This window comes from Adiantum capillus-veneris, chromosome 10, assembly GCF_014529385.1.
Source record: "Adiantum capillus-veneris isolate H3 chromosome 10, ASM1452938v2, whole genome shotgun sequence".
Taxonomy (NCBI): Eukaryota; Viridiplantae; Streptophyta; class Polypodiopsida; order Polypodiales; family Pteridaceae; genus Adiantum; species Adiantum capillus-veneris.
In genome coordinates this window covers 33,927,876-33,946,220 of record NC_140940.1, presented here as the reverse complement: position 1 = coordinate 33,946,220, position 18,345 = coordinate 33,927,876, and the positions used below count along the sequence as shown (strand labels likewise).

The window sequence follows — 18,345 nt, the reverse complement described above, 5'->3', positions numbered from 1 at the left end:
TTAACCGGATGATAGACAGGATTTTTCGAGAGTACAGGCTATTTGTTCGCACTTTCTTTAACGATATCATTGTTTTCTCCAAGGATGAGGCAGAACATAGAGATCATCTGCTTCAAGTCTTTCAGGCAGTACGAGATCTCAAGTTGGTGATTAATGCGAAGAAAAGTGAATTTTTCCTACCAAAGATACACTTTTTGGAACACATTGTGTCAGCAGCAGCAGTGCAAAGGGATCCGGCCAAGATAGAGACTATCCGTGATTGGCCCGATTTGAAGAATGTCCATGAAGTTAGAAGCTTCTTGGAATTGTGTTCGTACTATAGGCGGTTCATTCGCAAGTTTGCATAGGTTGCTTCCCCTATGCATATCTTGACATAGAAAGGAGTCCCTTTCTCGTGGGGCCCCACAGAGGTGACTGCCTTTCAGACATTGAAAGAGAAATTGACTACGAGACCAGTTTTGACTTTACCGGACTTGCAGAAGTCATTCAAAGTATATTGTGATGCTTGTGGTCGTACTCTCGGTGCGGTCTTAATGCAAGAAGGCCATGTCATTGCTTACGAGAGCCGATTGTTCTCAAGGCCGGAATTGACAGCAAAGATTTGTGGGAAAGAGCTTTTAGCGGTTATCCATGCTCTTATTCAGTGGCGGCACTACCTACTTGGAGCGGTTTTCACAGATGATGGGAGTTTACGCTACTTCTTGTCACAAAAGCAGCTATGGGAAAAAAAGCAGATGCGGTGGGCAAACATCTTGTCACGGTTTACTTCCGGATTGTCCATGTGCAGGGACAGAAGAAATTGGTGGCAAATACTTTGTCCCAAAAGCCGTTGGTTCTGGCTATTTCCGCGATACATCATAGGAACTTCGAAGATATGGTCGGTCAATACGCCATAGAAGAGATTTTGCAGATGTATCCAGTTGAATACAGAAAGGGGAGATAGTAGCGGACTATTCCATTCGGGATGGCTACTTGATGAAGAAAAAAACCATGTGTGTTACACAACCGTTGAGGGAAAAGGTTATGACCGAATGCCATTGTCCGCCTTTTACGGGTCACCGCGGCATTGCTACCGCCATGAAAGGGGTAGAGAGATACTTCTTTTGGCCGAGACTCTAGAAGAATGTGGACGAGTTTGTGCGCAGTTGCATGTTATGCCAGAAGGTCAAGTTGACAAGCATAAGCACAGGGATTGTTACAGCCTTTACCCATACCCACCCGCCCTTAGGAAAGTATTACAATGGATTTCATCTCCGGAGAACACAGCGTCGGCACGATCGTTTATTGCCCAGGTCTTCAGATTACATGGCATGCCTGAGACGATTGTCTCTAACAGGGGCCCCAGGTTCACGAAGTTGTTTTCAGATGGCTATTTGGGAAGAACATAGGCACACGGTTGCAGTTCTCGTTTTCTTTCCACCCGCATACTTACGGGCAATCTGAGATTGCCAATTCAGTGGTTTTAGATTTATTGAAGTCTTATATCTCGGATCAGAAGACTCAATGGGATAGTATCTACCTTTGGTGGAATTTGCCTACAATATCACGATACACTCTTCAACGGGGAAGGCGCCATTTGAGATTGTTGAAGGTGCTGCGAAGATTCCACCCTTCCTGAGGACGAAAGATAAGATATTTTTGGGGCGAATGAGTAGAAGGCAGCGGATCGCCATCATCGCAATTTGAACTTGAAGGAGGATGCTTGGGTGCTCTTACGTTTTGAGAAGGCACGCTTGAGAAAGAAGAAGGGAAAGGAGAGGCTTTTTCCAAAGCTTAGTATGAGATACTACGGACCTTTCCAGATCTCCGAAAAGATTAATGATGTCTCCTTCCGACTGAAACTGTCTGACACTTGGAGGATTCACAATGCATTTCATGTGAGTCTCTTGAAACCTTTTAAAGGTGATGTGCTTGATGATGGGGAGCCTGATGAGCAACCCGAAGTGGTGGAAAACGAGGAGATCCTTGTTCCTGAACAAATTTTGGCACATAAGGACACAAAGAATAAGGGTAAAGTCAAAAGGCGATTCTTGGTTAAATTCAAGAACTATCCTGCATTGGATGCGAAGTGGATGGCGGAGGAGGACCTAGCAGATACTCCTCAGATTGTGAAACTTTACCTCAAAGCTTTTGGTTTAGCATAGTCTATTCCAAATAGAACCCAGAATTCAGCTTGGTTGGAGATCTGGTGTTTGCACGAGAGGGGAGTTACTCCGCTCCGTTGTCAACAAATGCCTCGATTTTCGAATACTAGAGTCACTGATGTCTCTTTGAGCTTCAGGGATACTGAGAGCTGACAGTATTCTGCTTGATGACTTTATGAAATGGAATTCCTGAATATGAAACTGATTTGTTATTGACTTGTTTTTGCAAGAACTGATAGACGAAATGACTGCAGCATTTTGGTCTACTTGATCTCGAATAGACATGGTTGCAATAGGGGTTAGTCAATCGAACATCAATGAGGTCCCGACTGGATCTAGATGCGATTGCTAGCTACATTGCCGATAAATATGGTCTAAGATCCGAATGAATGTTGATTTGTCATGTGATGCCCTTTGACGTCTTGTGATGTCGTGTGATGTGACTGTCGATTGGTACATGTGCTAGATGTGTGTTCCTAGTGCGTAGGTACTAACAGTCAGTGTCTGCTAAGACAGTTTATAGCTTTTGTCCATTTTGCAGACGTAATCGAAAGCGATTACAATGCTTTCAAGAGGGGAGTATGTCACAAAGTGATGACGTGCCTGCCCGAAACCCTAATTCTGCTGAAACCCTAACCCTAAAATCAAAAACCCTAATTCTGTCCAAAACCCTAATTCTGTTGAAACCCTAACCCTAAAATCAAAAACCCTAATTTTGCCCGAAACCCTAATTCTGCTGAAACCCTAACCCTAAAATCGAAAACCCTAATTTTGTCCTAACCCTAATCGTAACCCTTACCCTTACCCTGATTTGCTTACGTGGCGAGCTAACACGTGGCCTGCTGTACAAACACCAGCGCGATTTACGGAAAGCTGGGTAGATTTTTAGCATTGCTTTTGCTTTTGCGTGGGCTGTTTTTTATTTCAGCTTTTTGCATTGCTTTTCCACGCAATGGGAAAAGAGAGAAAGCCTCTTTACTTTATTTCATTTAAGCAAGAGAGAGAGAGAGAGAGAGAAGAAAAGCCTCTTTGCTTTATTAAAGGAAAGAGAGAGAAAGAACTTTTGCTTTATTTTTCAAAGCTTTTGATTTTCAGCTTTTGGGGCTCTACTTTTGGCAACTCTTTTACTCTTTAAATAAGTGGGTAGGCCACTCACAACTCAGAGCTTCTGGACGCAGAGTCCGAGTGTGAGCGCCTACCCGCACTCTTGTACTTTAAACACAGATTAATTGTAAGGTGCAACGGAAGTGAATGTTGAACTTTGCTCAAGATGAGTGCTCCGAACTGTGCTCAAGGTTCCTTTTACTTAGGGAAGGGAGAGCCTTCCGATCCTTTAGTGAGATAGTGCAATGACACAAACAAAGTGGTGAACACTGTGAATGAAGGTGCTGAGACTGAGAGATAGAGAGAAGAGAATACGACACCAGAATATTGTCAAACCCTCCTCCGAAGGCCCCACTCTCTACGGTGAGAGCGGTCTACTTATGATTGCACAAATCTCTATAATGCTTGGACTTGCCGACAATGTTGACGACGACGAGACGGGCTGAAATCTGAAATCTCTAAGGGCTGACATCTGCAAATCTTTATCTGCTGAATTATGACTCTATGTTGGTGACGATGTCGATGGCGACGATGCGACGACGACGCGCTGAAAATGCAGACGCTGAAACCTGCGTTTTCCGAGCTGAAACTGCAAACTTCGATGGATCCCACCGTGCGGCGAGGAACTGCTGCCGAAAGGTGAGATCTACGAGGTTCGAGACTTGTTCTGCAAGTGCTAAAGGCCGAAAACTGAAAACGCTGGTCCTATGGCTGATTCTGTCGCGATGATCTGCAAAAACGCTAAGGTTGATCTGCTGCTGCCAGTTGTCCTACAAATGCAAAACGCTAGGCTTCTTGATGGGTCTTGCTGTTGTCGGGGCTGATCTGTTGTGCAACAATCGCCAGGCTGCCTGTAGGAAAACGCTAGGTCCTTGCAGATGCAAAAACGCTAGCCTTGCCGCTGGGAGGGGGGGGGGGGGGGGTCTTGCTGAGAAGTGAGCGGTCTCCTGCTGCCTCTTCTGCCAAAAATTGCTAGCTTTAATTTGCTTATCTATTATCTTAGCAAAATTGCCCCGCCTACTTTCCAACAAAAGTCACTTAATAAATAAGTGAAAAATGTCAAAAATAGGGAAAATAGGTTTAATGCACTGAAAAATTCCCCTGATGGATTCTGATGAATTCTGATGGTCATGCTGTGTGCAACCAGAGGATATGCATCTAATCTAAGTGTCAGATCACTTCCTATTCTAGACTGACTTGACTGAACTCAACCCTGGTCATGCTGTAGCTTGTCCACGGACACATAGGGTTGGATGTGTCACGTGGCATCCCCTCCTTTTCAAAGTGAGGTACTGGTACCGAACTGTATGGCATCGAGGGAGATCACCAACAACATCCGGAATCATCGAAAGGACTCTTCGCCGGCCCACTGTGAGGTGTGGGTCGTGCGATACTTCAACTTCATAAAGGTCTGCAACGCTTGCTTCTTTGGGCCACGCCGAAAGGGACATAAAGTCTTCTAAGTCTCCTTCAATGCTTCAACTTTGTCTATGGACGTAGGTCCATCTTCTTCAAGAATCTCCCAAGGCTGAAAATTCTTGAAGCCACTTCTAACACAAACACATGAACATACCTATTCCATGTAAAGTGACTGGAAAAAAGCTCATCTTCCTAAAAGGCTATGCATGCAATGTAGAGGAATAAACAGACGGAGTGCCAACCCATTCACCACACACGCAAACAATGAGATCGAATCTTGTCGTGCTGATCTATATCAATCAACTGTGGCAACACACAATGGAAATGCCCATGCTTGGTGCTCATACTTTCTTGTGCTCTTTCTACAATTGTGTCGTGCCAAGGAAGAGACATGGAATGTGAATTCCTTGAATGCAAACATTTCATCTTTTCATGAGTAATCCGCATACATCCTTGCTCATTCATGAGTGAATCATGCTCAACGTACAATTTGGTATGCCTAGGAAAAGGGATCACATAAAGACGCCGACGAAAATACAGGAAACGATCACGAATGAAACACTCGAACAATGTGTGCTGACGAATCATTCAAACACATAATACTTCCTGTAAGGGTTCTTTGGACCTAGGCTCGAGAGCCAAGATCGGTTCGCCGTGTTTGATCAAATCTTCCTGTGTGGGGGTTCTGTGGACCTCGACTCGAGAGCCAAGATCGATTCTTCGTGAGTGATCGAATCCGCAATGAGGTTAGCTTCGCTAGAAAAAGCATCAACTAAACCATCATCCTTGTGAACAATCACGTCTTGATCATACAAATCATCATGCTTGTGAGAAATCACATCGTGATCATCATGCAAATCATCATGCTTGTCATTGTCATTCAAATCATCATGCATATCATTATCATTCAATTCATCATGCTTATCATCATGCAAATCATGTGTGGTATGAAGAGACTGAGAGAGTCTTCTTTTCCCGAATCTCTTGCATCTGTGCTTGCACTTGAGAAAAGAGTCGCAACATCTCTTTCATGTGTCGGTCGTTCATTGCTTTTCTTGCTTTGGTCTCTCAATCAAATTCTGCTTTTCTTTCTTCGACTTCCAAGCGCGCTTGCTCGTGCTCACGCTCTATGGCTACCATTCTTTCTTTGTGTTCTGCCTTTCTTTCTGCTTTTCGTGCTTCGCGTTCTAACTTCATGTCCATCACCATCTTGTCGAAAGCCTCCATAGGAGTTAGTGCAATCCTTTGCGTAGATGGGGAAAGGGAAGGGTCAAAAAAACCTCCTGGTGGGAAAAATTCTTCTTCGCCTGTCTCACGAGGACGTGGCAACTGCTAACCTTAGTTGTTGGTTTCTTTCCAATGATTTTTGTTTAATTTTTGAGAGCCTCTTTTTGAAGTTGCAAATGGTTGAACATTGTATGGCCAATGTGAACGGTAGTTTCACCCGCAGACGGAAAGTTGGTCGGCACTGGAACTCGTAAAGTAAAAGGATGTCTAGGCTCAGTTCAAGATCATGTAGGTATCCCCGTCGCACTTAGCAAGTTGGTGGATACTAGGAAGTGAACTCAATAAAGACATAAAGTCAAGGTGGGGTCACCAAAGGAAAGTATCCGATAGTTGGGCCACATTGCACTTTTGGATGCGGTCCCAATGAGGATAGATGGTCAGAAGACCAGTGAGAGCCCAACGGAAGCATCTCCTAAGATTTAGGGAACTGCTATTTTGGGCTATGAAATCTGTTCGCGTCATTAGCATCAGAATGACAAGGGGAACATTTTATTACTCTGCTGCAAAGTCAACTGATTCACCAGTTGAGAGATTTTTAAGCAGGAAGCCCAATGCGGGGAAATTGCATGTATGAGTACCCAGTGGCACTTTTTGGCCAATTTACCAAGTCTGGAAGAAGAGAACTCGTAACTGACTCTTTGGAGCAGTTTTGGAGGCTGAGAACTCTAATTTTCAGCCATTTCTCTCCATTTTTGAGCTTCCCATGACTTTACCTAGGACCAAGGAGCTCATTTTTAGCATTATAATGCATCAGATGCGTGTTTACAAGGCTGTTTTGCTGCGTTTTCAGCGATACGCAAGTTTTGGCAGCCATGGAAATCTTCCCCTTTTTGCATCTATTTGTTCACAAATGCATTACAGGTCAAGGGCAGTAGAGCGGGCACTCGATTTATGCTGGGGGGATGCTTCATTGAGAACATGTCACAGGTTAAGAGCTATGGAGTGCTTGCTTTCCTCTCTATGTACAGTGTGGTGCTAGGAGTGATGACCTGCACACTACACACTGCTCTCTCCCCCCCCTACGTGCAGTTATGTGATGCCCCACAAGAGGGCTCTTCATTTGACTGATGTACAGCTGTGTGGTTTCATGCTTTTGTGCTGAGGCAAGAGCCTCCTTCAGCAGGAATAGGGGTAGCTAACTGCTACTCCAAAGCAAGCACCAGTGAGGGTCATAACCTCACCGTACATGTGCGTTTTCAGCGCTGTGTATGCGCTGTAAATTGACTGTTTTTCAGTCATACGGACGCCTGAACCATTGGGAATAGTGCCCCACTGGAAGAGGACAGTTAGGGGACTGTTTGGGGCTGAAAATAGGGCAAAAACCAGTAAATACAGCATGCTGAATTTATTGTTTTTGGGCAGGAATCAGAGGATTTATGCCAATGCAAGTGAGTTCCAGCAGGGGAATTGGTTTCGCGCAAGTTTTGGGGCTGTTATGCTGCCAAAATTTGGCCAAATCAAGTGGTATCTAGTTGGATATAGACAAAGGATTCCCAAGACTCTACTTTGTAAATTTACCCTCTCAAAGTATAAAGAAATACTAAAAGGGGCGCCAATTTTGGGGCCTACAGGTTGTCGGCGTCTGCTCGGGGCATTCTAGCTTCCGAGCAGTGTGCGCTTAACTGTTAATTCCCGTCGCAAGTTCCCTTTGCAAAGTGCTCTGTGTGTGTGTGTCTAAAGTAAAGAATTTCGGGTGAAAGCCAACGCCTACCACCCCACGGCCGGTTTCATCGCCTCTCTCATGCTCATCACCTCCAAGCGAAGTATCCATTCCGCTTCAAGTGATGACCATCCACTGAAGTCGTGGGTTCTTTTAAGTTCACAAGGAACTTCGGTTCTTGGGGGTCTTGGTTCTTGGGGTTCTTGAGTTCTTGAGGTTCTTGCGGGTCTTGAGGTTCTTCTTTCGCTTGCAATCTGTGTTTAGAGAAGAATCTTCTCTTCACCCGAGTTCTAATCTTTTCTGCGGGTGCACCCCTTGGTGGCCTTGCGCTCACACCAAGGTTGCTTTTTCCCACCTCACGTCGATTGGCCGGCCGCTAAGTGCACGGTCCGCTCTCAATGAGTAAAAAGAGGCACAAGGGGAGGCTGGACAAGCCCTTCTTTCTTGGGTTCCTGTCACTCTTCAAAAGCACGATTAGGAATCGACACGCCCAAGTGAACTTGGGTTTGTGCAACCTCAACAAGCAAAAAAAATTATGTGGTTCTTTCCTTGAGTGATACAGAACACTGCCAAAGCTCTGATACCAATGTAAGGTGCAACGGAATGAATGTTGAACTTTACTCAAGATGTGTACTCCGAACTGTGCTCAAGGTTCCTTTTACTTAGGGAAGGGAGAGCCTTCCGATCCTTTAGTGAGATAGTGCAATGGACACAGACAAAGTGGTGAACACTGTGAATGAAGGTGCTGAGACTAAGAGATAGAGAGAGAAGAGAGTACGACACCAGAATGTTGTCAAACCCTCCTTCGAAGGCCCCACTCTCTATGGTGAGAGCGGTCTACTTATGATTGCACAAATCTCTACGATGCTTGGACTTGCCGACGATGAGGACGACGACGAGACGGACTGAAATTAAAATCGCTAAGGGCTGAAATTTGCAAATCTTTATCTGCTGAATTCTGACTCTATGTCGGTGACGATGTCGATGACGACGATGCGACGACGACGCGCTGAAAACACAGATGCTGAAATCTGCGTTTTCCGGGCTGAAACTGCAAACTTTGATGGATCCCACCGTGCGGCGAGGAACTACTATGGGAACGTGAGGTCTGCGAGGTTTGGGACTTGTTCTGCGAGTGCTAAAGGCTGAAAATTGAAAACGCTGGTCCTATGGCTGATTCTGTCGCGATGATCTACAAAAACGTTGCGGTTGATCTGCAAACCAAAAATGCTAGAGCTGAAATTGGTCCTGCTGCTGCCGGTTGTCCTACAAATGCAAAACGCTAGGCTTCTTGATGAATCTTGCTGCTGCCGGGGCTGATCTGTTGTGCAACAATAGCCAGGCTGCCTGTAGAAGAAAACGCTAGGTCCTTGCAGATGCAAAAACGCTAACCTTGCCGAAGGGGGGGAGGGGGTTCTTGCTGAGAAGTTGCCTGTTGAGCAGTGCTCCAGCTGCCTCTTCTACCAAAAAGTGCTAGCTTTGGTTTGCTTATATATTATCTTAGCAAAATTGCCCTACCTACTTTCCAACAAAAGTCACTTAATAAATAAGTTAAAAATGTCAAAAATAGAGAAAATAGGTTTAATGCACTGAAAAATTCCCCTGATGGATTCTGATGAATTCTGATAGTCATGCTGTGTGCAACCAGAGGATATGCATATAATCTAAGTGTCTGGACACGCACGGTCTGCGAACAGACTCACAAAAGTGCCAGATCACTTCTTATACTAGACTGACTTGACTGAACTGAACCCTGGTCATGTTGTAGCTTGTCCACGGAGACATAGGGTTGGATGTGTCACGTGACATTAATACAAAAAGAAATACCGAAAGGGGCGCCACTTTTTGGGACCCATATCTCTAGGCACGGAACTCCACCAGGCCAATGTCGAATAAATTGTGAATTGTAAACTATTTTGAAGTGGTTATTTGGTGTTGTCACGGTAGATTCTTGACTTGGAGTGTCAAAGTCTGTTACAGATATTGGTACCGAACTGTATGGCGTCGAGGGAGATCGCCAACAGCGTCTGAAATCTTGGAAAGGACTCTTTGCCGGCCCACTCTGATGCGTGGGTCATACGATACTTGAACTTGATAAAGGTCTTTTGCTTCTTTGAGCCGCGCCGAAAGCGACACGGTCATTTGTGGCTTCTACAATGTTTCAACTTCGTTTATAGTCATGCGTCTACCTTCTTCAAGAATCTCCGAGGATGAAAATTTCTGAAACCACTTCCAACACAAAAACATGAATATACTCATTCCATGTAAAGTAACTGGAAAAATTCTAGTCTTCCTAAAAGACTGTGCATGCAATGTAGATGAACATATAGACGGAGTACCAAACCGTTCATCAAACACACGCAAACAATGGAATCAAAACTTGTCTATCTGATCTAAATCTATCAACTGTGGCAGATCACAATGCAAATGCCGATGCTTGATGCTCAATCCTTCTTGTGCTCTTTTGGATAATGTGTCATGCCAAGTAAGAGACATGGAATGTGAATTCCTTGGGTGCAAACATTTCATCTTTTCATGAGTAATCTGCATACATCCGTGCTCATTCATGAGTGAATCGTGTTCATAGTACCATATGGCATGCCTATGAAAAGGGATCACATAAGGACGGTGATTAAAATACATGAAAGCATCACAAATAAAACACTTGAACAATTCGTGTTGACTAATCATTCGAACGCACAATCCTTCCTGTGGGAGTTCTTTGGACCTCGACTCGAGAGCCAAGATCAGTTCTTTGTGATTGATCGAATCTACAATGAGGTTAGCTTCACTAGACAAAGTATCAACTAAGCTATCATCCTTGTGAACAATCACATCTTGATTATCATGCAATTCATCATGCTTATCCTAATCATGCAATTCATCATGCTCGTGAATAATCACATATGGATCATGCAAATCATGTGTGTCGTGCTTTGGAGAAGACAAGACTAAGAGTCTCCTTCTCCTGATTCTTTTCAATCTTCGCCTGCACATTAGAAATGAGAGATGAAGAATGAACAATGTGCTTGCGATCCAATTCTGTTTTTCTTTTTGCGGCCGCCAAGCGTATTTACTCACGCTCACGCTCTATGGCTGCCATTCTTTCTTTGTCCGCCAAGCGGGCTTGGTCGCGCTCACGCTCTAAGGCTGTCATTCTTTCTTCGTCCGCCAAGCGTGCTTGCTCACGCTCACACTCTATGACTGCCATTCTTTCTTTGTGTTCAAGATCAAATTTTGCCTTTCTTTCTTTGTGTTCACGATCAAATGCTGCCTTTCTTTCTTCGTGCTCGCGCTCCAAGGTGGCGCGTTGCGCTTCTCGTTGTAACTTCTTGTCCATCATCATCTTGACAAAACCCTCCATAGGACTTGGTGCAATCCTTGGCGTAGATGGAGAAGGGGAGGGTCGGAGAAACCTCTTGGTGGGAAAATTCTTCTTCGCCACTTCCATGCGAAGTATCCATTCCCCTTCAGGTAATGACCATACACTGAAGTCTTGGGTTCTTAAGTTCACGAGGAACTTGGGGTTATTAAAACTCTGAACAAGCAGAGCGAGTGCTCCAACGGCTGAAAGGTTCACAGGAAACAAACACTTAAGGGGACTTTCTACAATGCTTGCAACATCATCAAAAAGCATTACCTACTACCTCCTAATATCCTCAATAAGAAACACTTAAAGATGTGAAACCAAAAACTGAACCCCCTTCTAAAGCAAAATCTGGCAGAAAGACAACTCAAAACATTCACTTACTTTAACTCCCTCAAGTTTGCCTCCATGTTCCATGATAGTCAGCGCATCAGCCATAATTTGACAAGGATGATTATAATCTGTGAGCCCATTGATAACCGGAACACTTGAAAATTTTGCTAGATCGAGTATATCCTGGAGACATGAAACAAAGGCCCCAAACTGTGCTTATTTCACAAGATACAGCAGATATAATGCAAGTTAAAGTCCAACAGAAGGAAACCTGATGAGCAAATACACGACCCATTAAAAGATCATTGTAGCCCGATAACACTCTTGAAATATCACGAGTCTCCTCTCTTTTGCCCATTTGGATATCATTGGGGCCTAGATAAATAGCATGACCTCCTAGCAGGTAGAACCCTGTCTCAAAAGAGACCCGTGTTCGCATGGAAGGTTTGGTGAATATCATGGCTATAGATTTACCCTTGAAAGGTTGAAAGGACCTGTCTCCTGATTTCAATAATGATTTCACTTCAATGGCCCTCTCAAGAATATGCAAAATTGTCTTCTTGTCATAGTCATCGATGTGCAAAAAGTGCAACGGGCTTTTTTTTGCTGCACAGACAACACACAACATTTGTACAGAATGTCAGTATAATATATCAAAATCATATATTTGATAAGCAATGGGTCAAAAAGCTATCAAGTATCTGACTTGCAGACGGAAACTGTGGTTGGAAACTTGTGAAGTACAGCTGGAGCCTTGATCACAATACCTTCATCTGTGCCAACATCTGCAGCCCTGATCTTCAGTCGACCTGAACAAATTAACATATAGCATGAAATAACTGAGCCTCATAGCCATAGCCACGAGCTTGAGGAGGCCAATATGAGGAAGTAAGGGTGAAATGGGTTCACATGTTGGCCTCACTTAAGCCTCCAAACAGTTTGAAATAAAGCATGCTGCATGCCCCCCCACACACACACACGACTAAAACTGAAGGCTCTCTCTCTCTCTCTCTCTCTCTCTCTCTCTCTCTCTCTCTCTCTCTCAGACACACACACGCACGAACAGCTACCTATTAAAGAGCGTTGCTGCACTCGTGGGGGAAGAGAAAAAGAATGAAAAGCATGTAAGCGCTTCCATTGATGGTCGGAGGGGGGGAATGTCTTAGCCGAAGCGACAGTGGAAGCTTGTTGCAAATTAAGCAGCGAGCTCGGTGCCATAGCTATGCCTCTTTGAGAGAGACCCTTAGCTCGCAGCAAGCCTCCCGCCGGTGAGGAAGAACGTCGCAGCTCGTCAGGCAGTTCCCAGTCTTGAGCTGAAGACGTGCGCGAGCAGGGGGATGCTGTTTCACACGTTGTCCGTTGACAGTTTTACAATGGGCCCTTGGTTACCTCTTCTGTTTTGAGGCTTGAGCGCACGTCATCACGATTCACCTCCTCCTCTGCTAGTTAGTGCACACGAGGAGTTCGGTGTCTCGGGGATTTGTATTTTTTCATGGACAGTAATCACCCACAGGTTGGATGCAAGCTTGAAAGATAAGCAACACGAGGAGTTCGGTGTCTCGGGGATTTGTATTTTTTCATGGACAGTAATCACCCACAGGTTGGATGCAAGCTTGAAAGATAAGCAACAAGCCTCCTCTTCTTGGCACAAAGCTTGCAATATTGCTTTCTCTTGACACAAATTCCAGGAGTTGTATTACTACTATGAAAAAATAGCAAGATTACGAAGGAGAAGTGCAGGTTGTATGCATTTGATAGCATAGCTTCAATGTTAAAAAGCTATCCATGAATGGAGTATTGGATAATCATATTGATTAACTAGTTGATTTGAGGTTGATCTAGGCTAAGAAGCTTGAATGTTGTCTTCCTTTTATGTCATCTATTGACGTACACCTGTTGTTTGGACATCACACTAGAATTGCACATGATGGTGCACAAGTAGGCATCGCTAGTTGTAGATAAGTCTCATAATCTAGAATGCGCCAAAGGCCAAGTTGAAGATTAGGAGACAACAAATTCTTGAAATCGCTCAAAGTATCAAACAAATTGTACTCCTATCATGCATGACATCATTGTCTAAACTAACTAAGAGAGGTTGCAGGTTCATGACATGGAATCCAATCATCTAGCTTGCTTTGTGGGGTGAGTAAAGACTACTTGTACTAACTAATGTGCATGTTGACATTGAAGAGATCCCCTTTCATGACATGAAAACCATCTCTCTAGAAATTGTAAAGACTACAATAACATTTGATATATAATTTAATTTGCAATAAAGTTTGTTTTGAAAATGTTTTACTTCAATTTTGAGTGAAATATAAACTAAATAATAGAAAATTATGATATCGATTTCACTATTATATTCCATTGAAACACTTTATTCTAACATTTAACGATAGACATGGACGTAACCTAAAACCTCACAAGGTATTTTATGTCAAATCATATAGTTTTCATTATCATGGTATTATGTGAGAGAAAGAAATATTGATAATTTTATTCCGTCGTTGCATTCAAAATGCCCATAAATCCTAGAAACAACCATTGCATTGAGATGTCCCAAAAACCTTGAAAGTGCATATCCATGTGTCTTATTACGAAGTGAAGAGCTTCAAAAAAGATTTTCACCAGTTTAATTTTTTATAATTACATCTAGAGTTTGACAAATTTGATCGCAACGCTGCGTATAGAACGGCCTCTATCATATTCAGAGGCCATTCCGAACACAACATTGTGGTGAAATTTGTCGAATACCATGCTATACGATTTTGGGAGGTTTCATGACATTTTTCAATCTGAAACCTTGTCTCTGAGTGTCAGAATGAGACAATGGGAAGTCAGTTCTAGGATTTTTGGGCGCACTAAATGCAATCATGTGGTCAAAATTGTCAAGTTTTAACCAAAAAAAATTAAACAGTGTAAAGCTTTTTGAAGGTTTTCACTTCATTTTGAGTCCTAAATTTCGTCTCTAAGCACATAATGACACGTATGGATATTTACATTCAAGATTTTGGAACGTATTAAACACAATGGTGTAGTCAAGATTATTAAATTTTATCTCTCTCTTCTCTTATGCAAAGAAATATTCCATGAATTAATTTGTGTAAATGTAGATATTTGAGAAGGGAATCATATCATTTTTTTAAAGCCGAACATCTCTTCCCTAGGTAATAGGTGAGGCACATTGGATGCTTCATTCGAAGTAAAAATTATCAAATGTACCTTTGATTTCTATCTTAGACTTGTGTTTTCTATATGTGTCTTCTATTAAAACTATGTAACACTATCAAAACAGTGTTGTCTATTGGTGTTTGGAATGTCCTCTTGTTTGTAGAAATCAAGAATGGATAGTTTTTGGAAGTAATTTATCTTCCATCTTCTGAGTGGGCACATTGTAAGAATGTGGTGAATAGAAATTTTGTGATGGAATTGCTTGAAAAATAATTGGGCTTGTAGAGAAAGATTGACATTGAAAACTTCTTGTTTTCAAGGGTTACATGTCTTCTCTCTTCATTGACTTGTTAACATTTTTTGTAGCAACAACATGGTCTCTCATCTCTCTAAGTGTTTCAACCATGCTTTGTGTGATTGGTTTTATCTCTTTTATGGTGGTGCAATATCATAGTTTTGGTCATCTTCACTCAAAATTGTACTTTTCTTGCTTTTTTCCTGGGGTAATGGAAATCATCGTTGCATGCTTACCCTCGAGGACAACGTATGGAGAGATTAGAATTAATATCGGTGTTTCAATATCTCCAAACTGAGTAGAACTTGCAATGGAACTCCCAACATTCCATTTCACAATATTCTTGTGGTAGCTTTCCTCATTACATGACAACCATATCATTCTAGTTGCTACGGAATTGTGCCCATGGTGTGAGCTTGCAGGCTATAAAATAGACCAACTTTCTTGGTCAGGCATATATGACATACTTTGTCCATTATAGGTACTTGAAAATCTAGGGGCGTTTGAAATCAATAGACGCTCAAGAACATCTTGGCTATACATTGCAAACATGTGGTATCCCACCATTCTTCATCAGTGAACCTCAAAAAATTGTCTAGCAAGAGTACCCACTACTTTCTATGAAGCTCATTTGCACAATAAATAGTTGGCTATTACAATCCATTGTGACTCAAGTAAATCTTGTTTATTTTTTTCAATTGGATTCTGCCTTATCAAATTTTATCCCAGTATGAATGCTTTATATGTCTAATAGAATTTGTTTTTCTACTTAAATGTTGTTTCCTTGTTTTCTATCCAGAAATCTACTTGATTATAAGCTTAATTCATGTTAAACTTTCAATCAAGAATTCAATGTCCAAAGTAGTAATAGGTCGCATTATGCAGAGGCTAGGTGAAATTTTACTGATCTTGTGCAAGTGCTTTCTGTAGGGATAGGTTTTGTAACAACATTATGCATGGTAGTTGTCGAGGCAAATCGCAATAGTGATTTGTTGCTTCAAATCAACCATATGATAGTAAATTTTTCCTCGTGTTGGTTTTAATCAATTAGATGTGTAGATGTTTTGATAGGTCTCTCAAGGAAATATGTTTTAAAGATATGGTATTCATGAGCTTGCTCATGCTCATGCTCATGCACATTTATAGTCCATGTATGAATGTTCTTTGTACAAACATATGTATGTATATTCCTTTTGTTACATAGTCACAATGTAGTTGCAGTTTCATGGGATCATACATCTCATAACTGTAGTTTAAGTTACTCATCTTTAAGAACATTTTTGAATTCGAAGCTAATGAAATATCATCTTGATTGTTTTTTTTTTACAAATTATGATCTTCAGAGGAAACTATGCATAGAGAAGCAAGAATAATTTGCATCACTATATTAAATTTTCCTACATAGAGTCTAAATTGTGTTACAAGCAGGGTAATAAGTCACCACTTTAGACATCAATTTGTATTTATACTCGATAAACTAACATCTTAACTAGGTAAAACATTGGGAAACACCATAGCACTTATGTGCTCTCAAATTCATTCGAACTTTGCATCAAAAAAGTAGCAAGTGTATTTTAGTTTATCTTGCCTAGTCCATTGATTACATGTACACAGATTCATTGATTTAGGCAGTGTACACCTTTCATCCCGAAGTAGATTTATCAGTTTAGGCAACACGGGCTTCTTTCCTCCAATCATGCTAGGTTAGGCAGGACCAAAGCAGCTTTTTTGATTTTACAATAAATGCAAATTCACTAATTTAAAACAATAATAGTGTAGATCCGTTGGTTTATGCATCACAAGTGCAGATTTGTCGATTCAGGTAGTACAACCATAAACACGGATCTGCCGGTTTAGATAGCATCAGTGAAGGCTTGTCAATTTAGGCACATGCTTTATTGGCGTCGATTCACCAGTTTAAGCAATACTAATTACTGCTACTAGCGTGATTTTGTCAATCTAGGTATATGATGAAAATGATTTGAATTATATGGATTTGGTTTATGATGATATGATGTTGATTGTCTTTATGGATTTGGACTTGGAATTGTTGGAACTTACCTTATTAAGTGATGATAGTGACCAATGATAATACACCATGATATGATGCATACTGCTTATTCTAATGGTATGGAACATTAGAATATGCAATATGCAATATATGGATGATGGAAGGCATATGAAAATTGCTCTGTTTATGTGTGATCTTTTCTTTTGATACATGATATTTCTATTTCAACCACAATTTTTTACAAGAATGACCTACACATTAATAACATAGCAATTGAGGACATTTGCTTCTTTAATGGAAAAATATGTAATGGGATTTCATTATGACACATTATTGTAGCTAACAATTGGCAAAGGCACAATTGATTCATGGGTTATGCAATTGATATCTATTGTATGGGTATTTTATTAATGGAGAGCTCTTTATGAGAAATGATCATTTTAATGTCTAGGTGGTCTGTTGCTGTAATGGAATTGGCCTATTAACTTGAGAGTAGCGGAAATTAAAGAGAGTACTTTTGTGAATTTACTTTGTGAGCATAGCGGGTGAACATAATTAATGGTAGCAACATAAACATAGCATTTAGTTAACTTGGCATGAACAATACTTTTGCAAGAGAGAGAATTTAGAGAACATGACAACAGTTGAGGACCTGATTTATGTGGAGTGCGGTCCCCCCTCCAATAGGCAGGCCCCCTACTTGCTTTGGTCGACCCCCCCTTGTAGCTCATGCTTGAAGCTCATTGGACCCCTCCAGGCCTAGCCAACCACAACCAAGAGTCGTACCAAGCAACAAGGGTAGCCTTGGGACAAGTGTCCCCCTTTTCCCTTTGTGAAAGAGGGCTTGACAAATGCTCAAAAAATTAATCAAACCACTAAATTATCATTGGACCCCTTGGAAGGCCAACCAATAGTCTTTAGGCACACCATGAGGGTAACCTAGCTAAGGGCTTGACATGTGTCCTACTTGCCCCTAGGGCAAGGGGTGCCCTTTGGGGGAGAGAATGGTCAAGCAACCACCCCCCCTTCTTGCATGGCTCGCCCCCTCCTTGTAGGGATTCACTTTGACTTTTGTGCCACCTCAAGCCCCTCAACCTTGGGCCTAGTTATCACCACATGCTTGGCCCTTAAGCCCCTCAAGCTTGGGTTGGGTTCTCACCTCAAGCTCAGCCCTCGCTTACCTAAGGTCAAAGGACTTTTACACTAACTATTGGAGGTCTTCAATGAAGATAACCCTAAGGTCTTTATGCTTGATTTTTTAGCCTTGCTCTTTGATAGACCATCTCTCATTGGGGCCCCATTACCATTGGCTCCATGTTGAGATAGATTTATAAGCACATGTCTATATCCTAACCCTTGTTCCGGTTTATTCTCCCACATTAAATGACCAATTTAATATAAGAAAATCATTTGGGTTGGTTAGATATTAGATTTTATGGCATTGGGATGGTGAGGCCTAGTTCCTCTCTCTTTTGTTCTCCAATACTTTTAGTGCAAAAGAAAGATGGTACATACAATATGTGTGTGTACTATCGAGTACTAAACCATATTACT

At 42.0% G+C, this 18,345-nt stretch overlaps 1 protein-coding gene across 1 annotated transcript in view; it reads right to left on the bottom strand.

Moving 5' to 3' along the window:
• LOC147448668 (ornithine carbamoyltransferase, chloroplastic-like) overlaps window positions 1-12,691 on the bottom strand; it is a 38,871-nt gene extending 26,180 nt beyond the window's left edge. Inside the window, exons 1-4 of the mRNA XM_086521203.1 lie at window positions 12,385-12,691; window positions 12,082-12,123; window positions 11,586-11,920; window positions 11,366-11,497 (exon numbers count right to left, since the gene is read on the bottom strand). Coding sequence (XP_086377329.1) covers window positions 11,366-11,497; window positions 11,586-11,920; window positions 12,082-12,123; window positions 12,385-12,532 — 657 coding nt within the window. The 5' untranslated portion in view covers window positions 12,533-12,691. The remainder of the gene's footprint in view (window positions 1-11,365; window positions 11,498-11,585; window positions 11,921-12,081; window positions 12,124-12,384) is intronic.
• Between the last annotated feature and the right edge of the window lie 5,654 nt (window positions 12,692-18,345).